Here is an 18080-nt window from a genome sequence, read left to right as displayed (position 1 = left end):
CCATTCCATTGCACTAGTAGCCCAGGCATCTTCGACATTGGCTCCAGACCCACACCCTGCATCACCAAGTAGGACAAGGGCAGCAGCTGCATAGAAAGCTCAGCTGTCTGCAGTTCCCCACAAGCCACACAGGGCTTGCCTGTGTGTGGTTTATTCAGTGTTGCATGCTGTGACTCCAGGACCTCCCTGCTGAACAATACAGTGAAAGTAACTTCACCAGATTGGTGATCGTAGAGGGTGACTGACTACAGCCTTGTCAAGGACACTTAGATATGGGCAATAAAGCAGGGAAGTTTAACACTATTAATGTACTACCTTTGATTACCATGGTAATTAATGTACCAAATTATATTGAATTAAATGAACCCATATGACTCATTGAGCTAATGATTTACAATAAAGACCTGCTTAATCCTGGAACACTCCCTTGTGATGAATCTTATCAAAATCCCTTCTGTTGATGCCAGAAGTCATTTTAGTAAATAACTCCTTGGTATCAAATATTTGGAGCAGGTTGAGGCTACAAAATTAACTGAAAACTAAAATTAGCAGGTATCACAAATGGTGGCCACTTACAAATCTATAATCTAACCTCTGAGATTAATTGCTTACATTGATATTATTTCCTGTTGTGATTTATTCGACTGAGATCTTGATTAGATTACATGGAGCTTGATTAGATTACATGAGTAATTACAGGAGAAGAATCTCATCAAGAGCTACAATGTTATTAACTACGGAAGCAGTTTGGTCTGTGGTTTGATGAGATTATTTTCATTATATTGACTTTACCTAGGTGCAGGATTCTGACAGGGCAAATGTGAACCCAGTCACTTTGAGGTAAGCATTGGTGATCTGGAGCAAAAGTGGGAGCCTTGTCCCACAAACTACTCGAGCAGCAGCCTGACGCAGCTGTTCTCACGGAATGACACCTTTCCATAAAAATCCAACTTAATATTTTTCCTGGAGATGAATCTGCTTGACTGGTATGATGGACCCATCAGCCATATGCAATTTGGAGTGGGCCAGACTGGTTCCCCAGCATTGTCTCCATATCTGGAAATCTCCAGACACAAGATCTAGTCTAGATAAGGGAACTTCCTAGCATTTACCACTTATCAGTAGTCCTCAGATGAACGACTCTTGGACAGCACTTGGAAGAAGCACTAAGCAGACAAAAGGCACCAAATCTACTCTGGCGGGGACTTCAAACAGGCTCAGTCTTGAAAGATTGCGAACAATGGAAATATTAAATTAAAACAGAAGATGCTGGCAACATTCTCTTCACAGAAGCTGCCTGACATTTTGGGTGTTTCTGGAACTTTCTGATTCTATTTATCACAGTCCCAGATTGTATTCAGAGACTCACAGTGGTGAAAAGCACATTTGATCTTGTTCACACAAACCTAGTTGCTGGGAATTCATCTCTTCATGACTGTATTGAGAGAAATAACCACCCCAGCATCCGGGTCAAGGTAATGTCTTCACATGGAGAACAAGGTCATTAATGCCTGCATCTGTGTGAATAGCTGTGTTCCCAGCTGATGCATGGGCAGTGACAGTCACAGAAGGGTCTCAAAAGGAATGGGAATCAGGTTCAGTATCACTGATTTATGCCATGAAATGTATTGTTTAGCTCTTAGTTGAGGTATTCTGTATATTGTTTTATCAGGCAGATAGAGAGGAAAATCACAATTTTTATGCAATTTGTGTGCTAAGTGCCAGGTTTTTCTTTATTGGATTTAAAAACATTCCTAACACAATATAGTACCACTCATTCCAATGTCTTTATTTACATTGCATGATGATTCATTTAATCATGACTTTATTCTGAATAAGGGACACTGAAAATGCTCTCAATCATTAAAAACTGACAAATGCTGATTCTGCTTACTCAGGGCAATGGTCGTGCACTCAGCACAGGCCCTGGTGGCTTGTTGCTCCAGCCTTACAACAAACAATCAGTGGCACTCCGCTTGCTACCTGAGAACTTTGTGGACCTCAACACGAAAAATGAAATAGACCGAGATCGATTGATGACTATTCTAGCAAATGTGACGCAGCTGCAGATCTGGGCCAAGTACAACAGTGCTAGAGAGCTTCGATACAGGTGAGCATGTGCAAAGAGTGGATTTAATTCTTTCGAGAGCTACAGTATTACATATTCAGCTATATACCTCACATTTTTTTGGACAGAGTGTGAAGAGTCACCTCCCACTCTGCTGTTCAATGTAAAATCTCAATGTTCCACATTGTGAATATCTAACAATGAGGGAGCAAAACCAAAAGTTGAGACCAGTAAAATACTAAATCAGTTCTTGCTAATGTCATTAATTATGTCCTATGTGATTGAGTCCAAGTTAATTTATCTTTCTCAAACTCTCTGCAGGTTTGCCTTGCCCAGTCACTGTATTCTCCTGTAACGTGCTTGTCTGCTTCTGCTCCTGTGTAATCTTAGCCTCAAAATGACCAGCAGTGGCATGTCCTCACGTTCGTACACCATCACCTGTGTGGTCACCAAAGGATCCATCTTTGACCCGTTCCTTTGTCTCAGTAAACGTTCTGGCCTTCAGCATCATCATCCATTTGTGCTGGTTTCCATGTGTACCTTGCCATGAGATCACCTAGCTCAACGCCATGGTTTTCTCAACCACTCCCCCCCCCCCCCCCCCCCCCAGCTGTTTCTGGGCTGTCTGTGTGTCCAGATATCCAGTTGTGAAATTTTAATGCAACTGGATTAAAAGGATCCTGGTGAGACCACAGCTGCACTGCTACATTTGATTTTGGTCCCTATATTTAAGGATAAATTGGCTCATATTGAAGCAGTGCATTGGGAGTTCACTCGAGGTTATTTTCAGAATTTAAAGGATATTAGGCTTGATAAAACAGATGTGTTCTTATTGAAAGAAATTGGCTTATGTAGGGAATTGAAGAATGGAAGCTGAAAGACCGATTTCCCTCATGGGTTTATCTTATACTAGCAGGTATGGTTCAGAACGGGGGTTGCCTGTTACAAATAAAATTAATAATGTATTTCTTCTCTCCAAGTGTTGTAAATCTTTGGAATTTTCTACTTCAATGAGCTGTGGAGATGGATTCATTATTTACGTTCAAGGCCGAGTCTGACATTTAAATTCTAACTTAATGGTTGTGGGATGACAAAAGGAAAGTGGTGTTGAAGCCAAGACTGGATCAGTCATGATCTTATTTAAAGTGGAGCAGGCCTGAAAGGGCTACTGGCAGTTGTTCTACTTAGAAAACAGACATAGACATTTGGAATTGGTTTATTGTTGTCACATGTGCCTAGAAGAAGAAGCACCTTGGAGTAGAAGCTATCCTTCGGCCTGGTGGTACATGCTGTTAGAGTTTTGTGTCTTCTGCCTGGTAGGAGGGGGGAGATAAAGAACGTCTGAGATGGATGAGGTCTTTATGATGACTGCTGTACAGAAGCTGTGCGAAACGTAGACAGCATGCACTGAGGGCAGTCTGGTTACCATGATATGCTAAGCTGTGGTAGACTATTTAATCCTTTAAGCCTGGTTTGCTATACAATATGATCATAGCTGATCTTCCAAATTTAATGCCTTATTCCAACCTTCTTCTCATTTTCTTGATCCTTCCATCCCTTAAAGCTATATCTTATTTAATATTTAATGATTTGGATTCAACTGCCTTCTGTGGTAGAGAATTCTACAGGTTCACCACTTTATAGGAGCAGAACTTTCACCTTAATCTTACCTGGCGTTTCCATTATCCATGGATTGTGACCACTGGTCCTAGGTTCTGTAGCCATCAGGAACATTCTTGCTGCATCGAATCCAGCAGGACTGGATGAAGGGTCTCGGCCCGAAATGCCAATTCTTTCATTTTGTCCTTACCTGCTGCCTGACCAGCATTTTGTGTGCACTACTCTTATCTGCACTTCATTCCCTTAACTGCAATTTAAACTTTCACAGATTGCTTCTTGTGGTCACCCGCCTCTTGAGTATTCCTAAACAACCATTGTTTATCCTTTGTTCTACTTGCCTCAAATACAGAGCTCATCCGTAATCTTGCCATCCAAGTCCTGAATCACTGAGTCTGTGGAGTTTGTACATTCTCCCTGTGACCCCATATTTCCTCAGCTGCTCCTGTTTACTCCCAAAAGTGTATAGATTGGTACAGTAATTGCCCTTTGTGAGTGAATGAGTGGTGGGAGCGGTAAGGAACTGATGTGAATGTGGGAAAAGTAGGTTTTCGGAAAGTAGTGGGTATGAGATTGCTCTGTAAGCCAGCAGCGGCTTGATGGACTGAGACGTTTTCCTTCTCTGTCGTTAGAAAATGCAGTAATTAAATTGTAAAAAACCATGAGAAGCTATAGTTGTTGGACTGAATTGTAATGACCAGCACATTTGGTAGTATCACCTCCTGGGTATGAATGTAAAAGAAATTGCAGATGCTGGAATCTAAAACATAAATATAAAAATAAAGCTGGAAGAGCCAATAGGTCAGGCAGCATCTGTAGAGAAAGACGGGGTATGTCACTGAGGTCAGCATTGGGAGGGAAGAGGAAATACTGTCAGTATAAGGGGTGGAACAGAGGCTATAGGTAACAACGCTGGAACCAAATGGGGCAGGGTGGATACTGGGCAGATGGAACGAGGTGGAGAAAGGGAAGGGAACGATGAACAAAGGGAGAAGAAAATTAGCTGGATAGATGAATGTGCATGGGAGTTGAACATGGGGGGTGGGGTGGTTTAATCTGAAATTGGAAAATTCAATGTCCATATCAGAAGGTTGTAAGTTACCGAATCAAAACATGTGAATGGGGTAGCCTGAGAAGCAGGTATAGCTTCCTGCACTGCAGAGGCGATTGATCCCTTTTAAGAGGTATAATCTTGAATGAACCTTGTGGAGCTCTGATTGAACAAAATCTTTATTAAATCAATTATGTTTTACTGATATTAAAAGCATCTTAAAGAAAGATGAAGAGAATGTCAGAAGCTATAATAAATCTTTAAACTGTTTTCACAGCAAAGGAGTAGTGAGGACCCCAAAGATTAACGTGGGATTAAGTCAGGCGACACTTCTTGGCTAGCACAAGCATGTTGGGCTGAATGCCCTTGTACATTTTATGTGAGTTAAGTAAGATGCAAAGCAGTGAGCATGGGGTGTGCTCACTGTGATGAATTCATAGGAGACAGTTTTATGAATAACTCAATGCAAAATGAACATCAAAGCTTTGCTGTGAATATGTTAACTGCTTGTTATCTCATGAACTAATTAACTTCTTCCCTCAATGACTTTAAAAATCTCAATATTTTAAATGTGTTCTCTCTAGTTAAATAATTCAAATGGAATGATGGTCAGTGACTTCCAAAATCCAAGCGAAGTTTTCAGGATATGTGTATTATTTAACAAATAGTTACGGTGCTGCTAAGTGGAGTTACAAAACGTTGACAACCTTACTGCTGTACTTCAGACCATCAGTTGTATCGTAAGTCATTTTTCAGTGCAGTGTAGCGGTTGTAGTCAACCAGGGTTCTGGAGATGATGTGTTCAAATCCCACTGTGCAAATTTGTGAAACTCAGTCAAAAAATAAAATTTGACTGAATTAATGCTAGCAAGAGTGGTGATGGCTGCTGCTGTACTGTTGGTTAACCATCTAAATTTTAATAAAAATGTAACTGTTCCAAAACACAGGTACACATAGCTACTCTGCTCTGTCTGTTTGATACAGTTAATTGTGAGAATTAAGCCAACCTTTGTCATTTCAGGTTGAGTTCTGTCACCTTGGACGTAGCAAACCCAAATGCCATCGACATTCTTCCTGCAGTGGACGTTGAATACTGTGAATGTCCTCTGGGCTACACTGGCATTTCCTGTGAGGTAACACTGAAAATTCTCATAGCTTAGCTGCATCTTTAAAACAGCACAGTTAAGTAGACTAGAAAGGAGCAGTGCCTGTTATATTTCAGAGAGCGTTTTGCCTTGCACTGCGGGCATAACCTCTGGGTTTATCCCAGTTGTACAAAGGTTTCCTCCCTTCCCGAGTAGACACTAGAAGACCCTTAGCTCAACCAAGAAAATGATAGATGTCTTGTTTTTCTCAACATAGATGTTGTTAAAATATTTCTTGGTTTCATCCCCATCTTCTTCAAATGATTGGTTTTCCTTACTATTTGATTTTGAGGGAACTGGTTGCCTGTTCTGGAGATTCTGTCTGAGAACGTAGTGGCATCTTATTTAGTAAGAACTTTGAAAAGGAATTAGCTAAGTACAGGAAGAGGAGAAGTCTACAGGGCAAAAGGAAAAGAATAGGGGAGTGGGATTAATTAGAGTGTTGTATTAAAGAAGCAATCAAGGCATAATTTGTTGAACATCCTCCTGCAGGCTGTATCATTCTATATCTGCATGCTTTTCATGCCACTTATGGTGAGCTATGTAACGGCTTATTAACTCCCAGATAAAAATTCTTTCCCATCCAGTTGCCCACTTTGAGTTTCCTAACGTTTGTAAATTTGTTTACCTTTTCACATTTTTTATGTGTCAGATTAGTGAATGAATTGCCTTCAATGCCAGCATATTTTTAATGGCCCTTGCGCATTGTTGCCGACCTGCACTGAACTTCCTCTCTAACAATAACAGTGACGCGCTATTCTGCTTACTGTTATTGCTGATCCCTTTGTACGACCTCAACGTACTTGTGCTTTGAAATTATCTTTATAGATGACAAGCAAAACAAGGTTTTTCACTTTATCTCGATATACCTGACAATAAAAAAACAAAAACCAATGGCTTCACCATTATTATCAGAGCAGAAGTAGGCCATTTAGCCCATCAAGTTTGCTCCACCATTTCATCATGGCTGTTCCATTTTTTCCTCTCAGTCCCACACTCCTGACCAATCAAGAATCTATAAACCTCTGCCTTAAATATACATAAAGACTTGGCCTCCACATCTGCCTGTAGCAAAGAATTCCACAGATTCATCACTCTCAGACTAAAGTAATTCCTCCTCATTTCCATCCTAAAAGGACGCCCTTCTATTTTGAGGATCTGTCCTCCATTTTAGACACTCCCATCATCAGAAACATCCTCTCCACATGAACTCTACCAAGGCCTTTCACTATTCGATAGGTTTCAATTCCCCCCATTCTTCTAAATTCCAGTAAATACAGGCCTGGAGCCATCAAGCATTCTTCATCTGACGAGCGATTCAATCCTGGAATCATTTTTGTGAACTTTCTTTGAACCCTCTCCAGTTTCAGAACATCCTTTCTGAGATAACGTGCCCCACACTGCTCACAATACTCCAAGTGAGGCCTCACAGGTGCTTTATAAAGTCTTCACATTACATCCTTGTTTTTATATTCTAGTCCTCTTGAAATGAATGATAACACTGCATTTGTCTTCCTCACCACAGACCCAAGCTGCAAATTAGCCTTTAGAGAATCCTGCACAAGGACTTGAAATCCTCTGTGCTTCAGTGTTTTGTATCTTCTCTCCATATAGAAAATAGTCAACCTTTTCATTTCTTCTACCAGAGTGCATGACCCTACACTTCCCAACATGGTATTCCTTTTGATATTTCTTTGCTCATTCTCCTAATCTGTCTGAGTCCTTCTGTAGCCTCTCTACCTCCACCTATCATTGTATCAGCTGCAAACTTTTCAATAAAGCCATTAATTCCATCATTCCAATCATTAAGCTATAACGTAAAAAGAATTGGTCCAGAAAAAGAACAGACCCTTGTGGAACACCACTAATCACTGGCAGCCAATGAGAAAAGGCTCCCTTTATGCCCACTCTTTGCCTTCTGCCAATCAGCTACTGCTTTATCCATGCCAGAACCTTTCCTGTAATACCATGGGCTCATAGCTTGTTAAGCAGCTTCATGTATGGCACCTTGTCAAAGGCCTTTTGAAAATCCAAGTACACAACATCCGCAAATTCCCCTTTGTCTATCCTGCTTGTTATTTCTTCAAAGAATTCCAACAGAATTCACAGGCAAGATTTTCCCTTGAGGAAACCATGTTGACAACCATCTATTTTATCATGCGCTTCCAACTACCCCAGTGCTACTCTACCATCATTCCTTCCAGCGTTATTTTCCAATCAACCCTGTCCAAAACCTCTCTCATGCCTCTGTAATTCCCTTTACTCCACTGTAATGCTGATACATCTGATTTTAGCTTCTCCTTTCCTAATTTCAGGATAAATTCTATTATATTATGATCACTTGCCCCTAAGGCTTGTTTTACCTTAAAGTCTCTGATCAGTTCTCGTTCATTGCACAACACCCAATCCAGAATAGCTGATCCCCTGGTGGGTTCAACCTCAAGCTGCTCTCTGATGCCCTAGAATGGAAAGCCAACACCTAGGAACAGACACAGCAGAGACAAAGAAACTGAGAAAAGGGAACAGCATTTTCACAGGAGATTGGGTGGAAGGAGGTATAGTCTAGATAACCATGGGAATAAGTAGGTTTATAAAAGATGTTGGTTGACCGCTTGCCTCCAGAGATGGAGACAGAGAGATCAAGAAAGGGGAGGGAGGTGTCAGAAATGGGCCACGTGAATTTAAGGGCAGGGTGGAAGTTAGAGACAAAGTTGATAAAATTGACAGGCACAGTATCAGTGCATAAAGCAGCACCAATGCAGTCGTCGATGTAGCAGAAGAAGAGCTGGGAAGTATTACCGGGGCAGGCTTGGAACATGGACTGTTCTGTATAGCCAATGAAGATGGAGGCATAGGTGGGGCCTATGAGGGCTTGAGGCATATCGCGGATGTAGGTGAGAAGGAACTGAACTAAGGGAAATAGAATGGAATCGAGGTATGAGGATGTGAGTTCAGTGTGGCAAGAGTAGGCAGAGGCAGTACACTTATCTGGACAGTCCAGTTTGTAGTGCTTGGGTAAGAGGCAGAAGTGAGCAGGGAACTATGAGTTTGATGGCAGTGGGTGGGAATTCTCCAGTGCTGGTGATGTTGGAGACAGTTTTCAGATGGTCCAGAGTGAGGTCCTCTTCAAGGGGTAGGTTTGGGAAGGTGTTTGAGAATTGCTGCCTGGTCTTAACAAGGTAGAAGTCAGTGCACAGCAACAGCTCCCCCCTTTGTCTGCGGGTTTGATGGTAAGGTTGGGATGGATCTGGAGAGAGTGGAGGGCAGTGCATTCAGAGGGGTGAGGTTCAATGAGGGGAGTGGAGTGCTGAAGATGAGGCGGCAGTTTGAGATGAAAAGACCCAGAGCAGGCAGAAAACCAGAGCAGGGTGTCCAAGAATAGGAGGAGGGTTGAAGGTGGAGGAAGAGGTCATCAGTGCGAAGTGTGGAGTCCTTGTCAAGGAAGTGGGCTCGGAGTTGGAGACGACACAAGAAGAGCCCGGCATTGTGGCAGGCGTGGAACTCATTGAGGTGAGGGCAAAGGGGGACAAAACATTCTGCCTCAAGTACGGGGAGGTCGGAGGGAATGGCGAAGACATGCCAAGGATAAGATCTAGGATCAGAGGGGGGAAGAACTGATTGTGTCCGAGGAGAGTGGAGGGTTGGGGCGTTCAGTGAAGGTAGGGTGGGAGGAAGATGGAGGCTCCGAGGACACAAGAGCTGATGATGGGGCCTGAGAGACACAGGGCTGGAGAGTCATGGTGGGGGAAGGGAAGAAGGGGGCCTAGTAGCCTTTGCCTAGAGCTGCTGGCGGTCAAGGTCCAGGCTGGAGCCAAAGTTAGAGGCTTTTGAAGGTGTCTGTGGTTGTAGAAGCCGGCAGTGATGGTGGTAGAATCCACATTCTGGATCCACTTGTGGTCATTGGAACTGGTAGTATCACCCATTCGGAGACTCCCAGCGCCATCAGTGCCAGTGATTAATCTCAGTTATATTCAGGTTGATCAATAAATTTCTCTTTACCTCTCAGGAAGAGGTGCCAGAAGGAATTTTTGATTTGAAGAAAGTCAATAGTTTTGTAATTGCTTCATTTTTTAAATAACCCAGTTGAAAAATAGATGCAATGGAATTTTGTGGCACATGCGACTTAATACACATACACCTGGAGGTGAGAATTTTGCCTGTTAGTAAGTTTATTGGAAACATTATCAAATGGTGGGGGTTTTTTTGGACACTTCTTTTTCATTATTTAGTATTTGGAGAAATTTCACTCTGAAGTATGTATTTTAAAAGGGAATCTTCAAGTAATTGTTTGAATAGTAAAACTTGAGTCCTGTCTATTCTCTATTCACAGCATGAGACTCTAAACTCCTTTCTTTTGACTATTTCATGATGTATCAGGCTGGCAGAATCCCAGTTTGACACATGTCCTACTCATCTGAAGAGATTGTGGAGGTATTAGTAATGGTCTTTCAAGAATCACTAGGTTTATGGTGCAGCTGCTGAGGACTGGAAATTGCAAATGCTACTCCACTCTAAGAAGGGCAGACAGCAGAAGAAAGGAAATTATAGGCCAGTTAGCCTGACTTCAGTGTTTGTGAAGATGTTAGATTTGACTGTTAAGGATGTGGCTTTGGGGTACTTGCAGGCACATGATAAGATAGGCCAAATCCAGCATAGTTTTCAAAAGAAGAAATCTTGCCTGGCAAATCTGTTTGAATTCTTTGAGGAGATCATAGGCAGGATAGACAAAGGAGAGTCGGTGGATGTTATTTGTTTGGATTTTGAGAAGCCATTGACAAGATGCCACACAAAGTAAGAGCCTATGGTATTATGAGAAAACTTCTAGAATGGATAGAAGATTGGCTGATTGGCAGGAGGCAAAGAGTAGGAATAAAGCAGGCCTCTTCTGGTTGACTGCCAGTTACTAGTGGTGTGCCACAGGGGTAGGTGTTGGGACTGCTTCATTTCATGTTGTATGTCAGTGATTTAGATAAAGGAATTGATGGCCTTGTGGCCAGCTTTGCAGACAATACTAAGGCAGGTGGAAGGGCAGGAAATGTTGAAGTACAGTTCTGTAGAAGGGAAGACAAATTGGGGGAATGAACAAAGAAGTGGCAGAAGGAATGTGATGCAATGAAGTGCATTACCATGCACTTTGGTAGAAGGAATAAATGTGTGGACTATTTTGTAAATGGGGAGAAAATTTTAAAAATCAGAGGTGCTTCGCCTCGGTTCTGCTGGTTCGAATTGCTTCCCAAGCCCAAAGGGAAGTTACAGGTTATTCTTGCTATGATTGTTTGCCAGGAAAAGAGTGATTAACCAAGTATTCAGTTGTTTTCTTTGTTTCATTGGTCACCAGATAGAGATCGCTGAGTCTCACTGGCTCCAGAATACAATACTGTGTATCTTTAATTAGTTAATTATTGTTTCCAACAGTCCTGCATCACAGGCTTTTATCGTGTTGATGGAATCTTATTTGGAGGCATCTGTCAACAGTGTGAATGCAACGGCCATGCTACAGAATGTGATATTAATGGCACTTGCTTGGTGAGTTCTCGATAATGCAAGTTACCTCAAGTATGATTGGTCAGGTGGAATTTTGAAAACAGAGCTTTTTTGTGGAGATATGCAATTTCCTGTGTGTTGGCAATGTTATAATGTTATATTATAATTGCACCAGAAATGGTCCTGCATTTTATTGTACTTGGGGTGCATAATTCAATTTGTAAAGGATGGAGATTTAGATTTAGAATCAGTCTTGATTTATTTGTTTTGTTTTCTCTGATTTACAGTTACGCAGAATTTCCACCCTATAGCAGCACTAGCTCCAGGAGGGAACTCCATTATCCTATTGAAAACCCAGCAGTATTGTCCTGCAGGAGACCATTTAGCCTCCTGGCTACAATTACGAGCCTAGTGATATAGTGGGAACTTGCACAAGCTTCCCTAATCACAGATTGGGAAGTTTGCAATTCAGTGACCTAGTGCAAACCCGTTATTCCCATTCAGTGAGAGACAGCTGGAAGTGGGAAAGGAAATGGAAATTTCTTTACCCATTAAACTAGCTTCGATATATTATTTCTAATTTTGTGTGTGTATGTGTATTATAAATGTGAAGGACATGTAGTGTTCAATATTTCAAATATTCAATACTTCAACTAATTAATATTTTTAATCTTCTAACATTTTATTTTCAACTAGGCCCTTGTGTTATTAAATACATGACATTGACATTTTCGAGCATTGAATAACACTGACAGTGATCGAGCTTTTGTGCAGATCCTTACTAACTGTCAGTCATTCTCTGAGTGCACCAGGTTACCTGTGCTAAGACAGCTCCTCCACTGCAATTGTCACGCCATGTTGCCACAAGCAGAAGGTCACACAAGCACAGAGGTGTGGGGGTAGGCCTCCACTGAATTCAAGCCAGTGGAAGATCAGGCCCTTTACTTGAATATCTGTGAGAAGTTATTCTGTTTAACAAGCGGGGGGAGGAGACGTAATTACCATCAGAAGTTTTGTTTGCTCACCCGCTGCATTTTTACTGAAATTCTGTACTTCCCAGGGCTGCCGACATAACACAACTGGGCCAAACTGTGATCAGTGCTTCCCAGGTTTATATGGTGATCCCAGCAGAGGGACTGCAGAGGACTGCAAACCTTGTGCCTGCCCGCTGACCATTCCCTCCAACAAGTAAGCCTGCTGCTGTTCTGATGCAAGGGCATTTTGAGTATTCAGTGCTATGCACAACCTTTGGGCATACCATATTATCAATCATCAAAGTATCTGATGACTGACTGCGCAACCTCAGCTTGTTTTGTGAATGTATTTTACAGGAGCTATAGAACCTTGGCAAAGAAGCCATCTGTAGTTTGTTGAGGTGGTGCCTACTGTATGAACAGCAAGGCTTTGCGTGTGTACTGGCTGCATGTACATCTTAACCCATTGTCCACTCTTCAATACATCCACTGTGATGAAAGCACGTCTGATTGAATACTTCAGCAGAGATCTGAGTTTTTATTGGATACTGCTAATGTACATATTTTAACCATGTAGAATTTGCATTTTTATTAAAAATGAAGTCTAATTTAGAATATTTATTTATTGAGATATAGTATGGAATAAGCCCCTCTGGCAGTTTGAGCGATTATGCCCAGCTTCTCTTAATTTAACCCTAGTCTAATGATGGTACTATTTACAATGCCGGCTGGTGGCGCAGTGACATCAGCGCTGGTCACTGGACCGAAGATCCCCGAGTTCGAATCCAGTCTGGCCGCTCCCGGACATGCTTTCCGTCCGTGCCGGGTTGAGTGTCGAACTCGCAACTCGACCTCGTAAAAAAACTGTGCTATGAGAAGGGCGTGGGTGACCACTCACAGAATCTTACCTCCAAGACAACCACTTGAAAAAAATGTGGTCGCCGAGGATCTGGCAGAGTATGGCAGATAAAAAAAAATTACAATGGCCAATTAAGACCATCAAATATCAGAACAGAATTAGGCCATTTGGCCCATCGAGTCTGCTCCACCATTTCATCAAGGCTGATCCATTCTCTCTCTCAGTTGCAATCTCTGCCTTAGATATACATAAAGACTTGGTCACCACAGCGGCACCCCTATACTCTGAGGCTATGTCCTCTGGTCCAAGACTCTCCCACCTCAGGAAATATCCACTCTATCAATGCCTTTCACCACTCGATTGGTTACAATTAGATCATTTCCCATTCTTCTGAATTCCAGTGAATACAGGCCCAGAGCAATCGAAGACTCTTCATATTACAATGCATTCGAATCATTTTCGCGATCCTCCTTTGAACTCTCTCCAGTATAAGCACATCCTTTCTAAAATAAGGGGCCCAAAGCTGCTCACAGTGCTCCAAGTGAGACCTCACTCGTGCTTGGTAATGTTAAGACTTTATATCCTTGCTTTTATATTCAAATCCTCTTGAAATGAATGCTAACATCATATTTGCCTTCCTCACCACAAACTCAATCTGCAAATTAACCATTAGGGAATCCTGAACAAGGGCTTCCAAATCCCTTTGTACCTCAGATTTTTGTATTTTCTTTCCATTTAGTAGTTTATTTCTTCCACCAAAGTGCATTTCACGATACTGTAACTTCTTTGAGCATTCTCTTACTCTGTCAAAGTCCTTCTGTAGCCTCTCTACTTCTTCAAAGTGATCTGCCACTCCACCTGTCTAAGTATTGTTCACAAACATTGCAACAAAGCCATCAATTTCACCATCCAAGTCATTGACATATAATGTAAAAAGAAGCGGCCCCAACACAGACCCCTGGGGAATACCATTAGTCACCAGAAAGGGGCCAATCAGCCACTAATTTATCCATGTTAGAATCTTTCCTGTAATGCCATGGGCTCTTAACTTATTAAGTAGCCTCATGTATGGCATCTTGTCAATGCCCTTCTGAAGTTCCAAATTAACAATATCTACCAATTCTCCTTTGTCTATCCTGCTTGCTTTCTTCAAAGGATTTCAATAGATTTGTCAGGCAAGAATTTCCCTTGAAGGAACCATGCTGAGTATGACCTGTATTGCTCGAATGTGGAACAGCATAGAATATGTGAGCCAGCGGGTCAGGCAGCATCGATGGAAGAAGATAAACAGTTAACGTTTCAGGCCGAGTCCCTACATCTGGTCCAGTTCTATTTTCTGCTCTCTCTGAAGTAGATTGTTAATTTAGCGCCAAAACAGGAACTGCTCAATGCAGTGACCCATTGATTTCTGAGAATTTAATCCTGCTTTATTCAGAATTTTTCAGCCAGTGTTTTGAAACATACTGATCTAGACACCAATCAAGCTCCTCTTCTAAAGGTGAAAAGTCTGTAGTTAAACTGATGTTCCATTCTGTTTCTCAAACAACCTAAAGGAACTATAATTTTTAGATAGTTACAAGTTACAACTGCTTACAAGTACTCAGATGATTTGATACCTGCAGCAAATCTAATGTTCTTCCTTATTATTTCTTCAGTTTCAGTCCCACTTGCCACTTGAACAAAACAGAAGAATTCATTTGTGATCAGTGCCAGCCAGGCTACACAGGATCCAGATGTGACAGGTAGGAATGTGAAGATTTGTGAATGACTATTTTTGAAAAGTGAGATTAAGCCTGAGCCTGGGGCTCTGAGAAAGAGGTGAGAGGAACAATTCTGTCAAAGCCAGCGAGGAACAATGAATGCTCCACAGTGATTTAAAAAAAGGTTAAGCACAAGGGCAAGATCGTAGCAGATAGAGCACAATATGCAAAATAATGAGTTCATTACTTTAGTAGAAAGAATGCAAAGTCAGAAAGGGATGTATTTTTCTGGGAACGATGGTAGTTCCATTTGTAATCACTATAATTTCCCATGGAGGCCCCAGAATATTCTGGAGTCTGCAACCGTGTGCATGAATATGGGAGTCTCAAACTGTTTATGGCAGCTGTTTACACACTGTATGTCAACACTGAATCCAACTTGTAGGATCTTCCCAACACTTACTTCAAGGAATATGCTTGGACAATTTTGATGTAGAATAATTGTAAGGAAGTAAAGTTGAAGCCAATATTGTTAGGTTATTTCAATTGTTTGTGTATTTGAACACTTTGAAGAACAAATAACTGTTTTCTTAAACTTTTTTCAAAATATTTTGGATGTTTCATTTTAAAAATAATTTTAATCGCAAGTTTGGAATATTTGTGAATATCTCTCAATTTGAGGAAATTGATAGATAGCGTTTGACATGCTTGACAGCTGGCTAAGATGAGAGGAGTGTTTTAGCTGACTGCCAAATTACTTCCTACAATTTTGTGAGTGAATCCTGTACAAACTGCCCAATGAAACAAATTTATTTGGAGTGGTGCTGGACTTCCCTCTTGAATTTCATTTCCTAGCATCACCAGCAGTGAACAGGAACAGCTTGCTGTTGGCTGAAAGTACGTGGCCCTTACATTTCAGACAAAGGGAAATTTTTCTGTGTTGGTATTCAATAGTGTGCTGTATTCACATAATGAAGGAGCTGCATGTGCCCAGCAAGGAGAAAGTGAAATAGGACATGGGCCTTTATTGTAAGGAACTGAAATAGTGAAGTAACAAAGTCATATAGAGATTGTGCAGGAGGGGTTCAATGGGACCTCATGGCCAGATTTGTTCTGTGTACCTAAATAAGGCTATATCCCAACTGTGTGCGATGTGAATTCACTGCCTTGTTCATGGAAATGAGAGCACTGACCTTTGGAAAGAGATCGAGTAAGACTGGCGTGTAGACAGTGGAGTTCAGGAGGATGAAAGTGACCTCATCGAAGCCTACAAGAAAAGAGATTCTCAAACTAAATGCTGAGGCGCAGTTTCCTCTTGCTGGCAAGCTTAATATCAAAAGACAGTCTCAGGATAAACAGATCAGACTTTAGGACTGAGAATAAGAAAACATTCCTCACACAGGCAGTTGTAATATTGTAGATTTTTCTTCCACAGAGGAATAGGGATATCCAGAAGCTGAGTCTGTTCAAAGTCGGGATTGACAGATCTTTGCAATCTACTGAAAATGGGTTATGGGCATCAAGTGAGAATGTAGGGAGTTGGCCATCATCTTATTGGATGTATAGCAGGCATCACAAACAGCATGGCTTATTCTTGCTTCTACTCCTCGTGGAACATCAGAAACCCCGACCTGTCCTCTACTATGACACACATTGTACCAGTAGGTGTAGTTGAGGGATAGTTCTCTCTGGCCAAATTTGACCTGTAACCTGCTTTGGCATTTGCATCCAGTTCAGTTTTGGGAAGAAATTGTTTGTTCAGGGAGGAGGAACACACAGAAGACAAATGTCCATTTTATCGAAATGCTACTGCAATTTGGGAATAGACAGCTTCATCCACGCTTTTACATTACTAAAAACAAACCTGCACATTACCTTTTAAGAGAAGTGGTCACTGTTCGAGAGCACACTATTAAGTAATAGAATTACACACTCACCTGGTCAGAAACAGCCCTGAGAAGGGCCAGTTCATGTCTGTACCTTGCAACAGAGATAGGAATGAAGTGATTATGATACCCTTCTGGCCCAACTGCCTAATTTTGGATGTTTCCTTAAGTTTCAAAACTCCTTTTTGTGATTTCATAGCAGCAAGAACAGCCGTCCAGATAAAAGCAATACTTATACATCTTAGACAAAACTTTTTAACATGAATACACTTGCCATTTTAATGCATGGAGGAATCTTAGGCTGGCAGGTGTAGGAGGAGTCAGTTCCTAAAAGGTCCAGGAAAGTTCACGGTGAATCATGTTAAATGACGAATCTTTCTGCATAGGTGTGCTAATGGTTACTATGGAAACCCAACAACACCTGGGCTGTCCTGTGAGCCATGTGACTGCAACAACAACATTGACCGTTCCGATCCTGGAAATTGTGACCCGCTGACAGGGGAATGCCTGAAGTGTATCAGGAATACCACAGGCACACAGTGTGAGCGATGTGCGGACGGATACTATGGAGACGCAGTGATTGCAAAGAACTGTAGCTGTAAGTACAAAGTAAGATATGGCACAGAGAGGGATGGCAGAGTTTCAATAGACATTCAACTTTAATGTGAAGTTTGAAAACTGTTCAGCTACACACAATTGAAAATGTAGAATATCCAATTCACAAATGTTAGGTGGGAGATTCATGTGGAGCAACAGAATCAGCTACCCATGGGTCCCACTTCAGGTCTTCAGTGAGAGGGTCTGTTTCTGCTAGGGGATTGCTGCTTAAATTAGCACAGATTGGTTTTAGACAGAAATGTCTAAATGTAGGCTGTATCCAGGCAGTAAATTTCTTACAAATTGGACAATTTTGTAAGTAAGTTGCTGTGCAAGACTTTGGTTAGGTCACTCATGGACTATTGTGTGCACTCCTGGTCACCGCACTGTGGAAAAGAGGAAGTAATGTTAGAATGAGACTTGCCAGCATTTCACTCGGATGCAGGTCTTTACTTCCAAGGAGTGATTGGATTGACAAGAGGTATTTCACACTGGAATAGGGGTGACTTTATAAAGGTTTATAAGGCATGGGTAGTGTAGAGGAGCCTGGAGTCCAGGGAATATAGGTGTAAGGTGAGGGGGAAACATTTAAAGGAAATGTGAAGAGCAAGAATTTCACACAAAGGATTGTGGCTACATGGAATATGCTCTCAGAGGAAGTGGGAAAGTTTTTATTTTATTCATTTTTTGTGAACGGAG

The 18080-nt window shown here is 41.6% G+C and overlaps 1 protein-coding gene across 2 annotated transcripts in view; it reads left to right on the top strand.

Moving 5' to 3' along the window:
• The window catches only part of lama1 (laminin, alpha 1), a 340811-nt gene that overhangs the window by 148213 nt on the left and 174518 nt on the right, over positions 1-18080 (top strand). For both annotated transcript variants that reach the window (XM_059975999.1, XM_059976007.1), the window contains 6 exons: positions 1899-2110; positions 5758-5869; positions 11297-11407; positions 12426-12553; positions 14854-14940; positions 17171-17382. In XM_059975999.1, the coding sequence (XP_059831982.1) occupies positions 1899-2110; positions 5758-5869; positions 11297-11407; positions 12426-12553; positions 14854-14940; positions 17171-17382 (862 nt within the window). The remainder of the gene's footprint in view (positions 1-1898; positions 2111-5757; positions 5870-11296; positions 11408-12425; positions 12554-14853; positions 14941-17170; positions 17383-18080) is intronic.

The sequence above is a fragment of the Hypanus sabinus genome, chromosome 1 (genome assembly GCF_030144855.1).
Source record: "Hypanus sabinus isolate sHypSab1 chromosome 1, sHypSab1.hap1, whole genome shotgun sequence".
In the NCBI taxonomy this organism is placed as follows: Eukaryota; Metazoa; Chordata; class Chondrichthyes; order Myliobatiformes; family Dasyatidae; genus Hypanus; species Hypanus sabinus.
The sequence above is the reverse complement of the archived record's forward strand: the minus strand, read 5'-3'. Positions and strand labels throughout refer to the sequence as shown.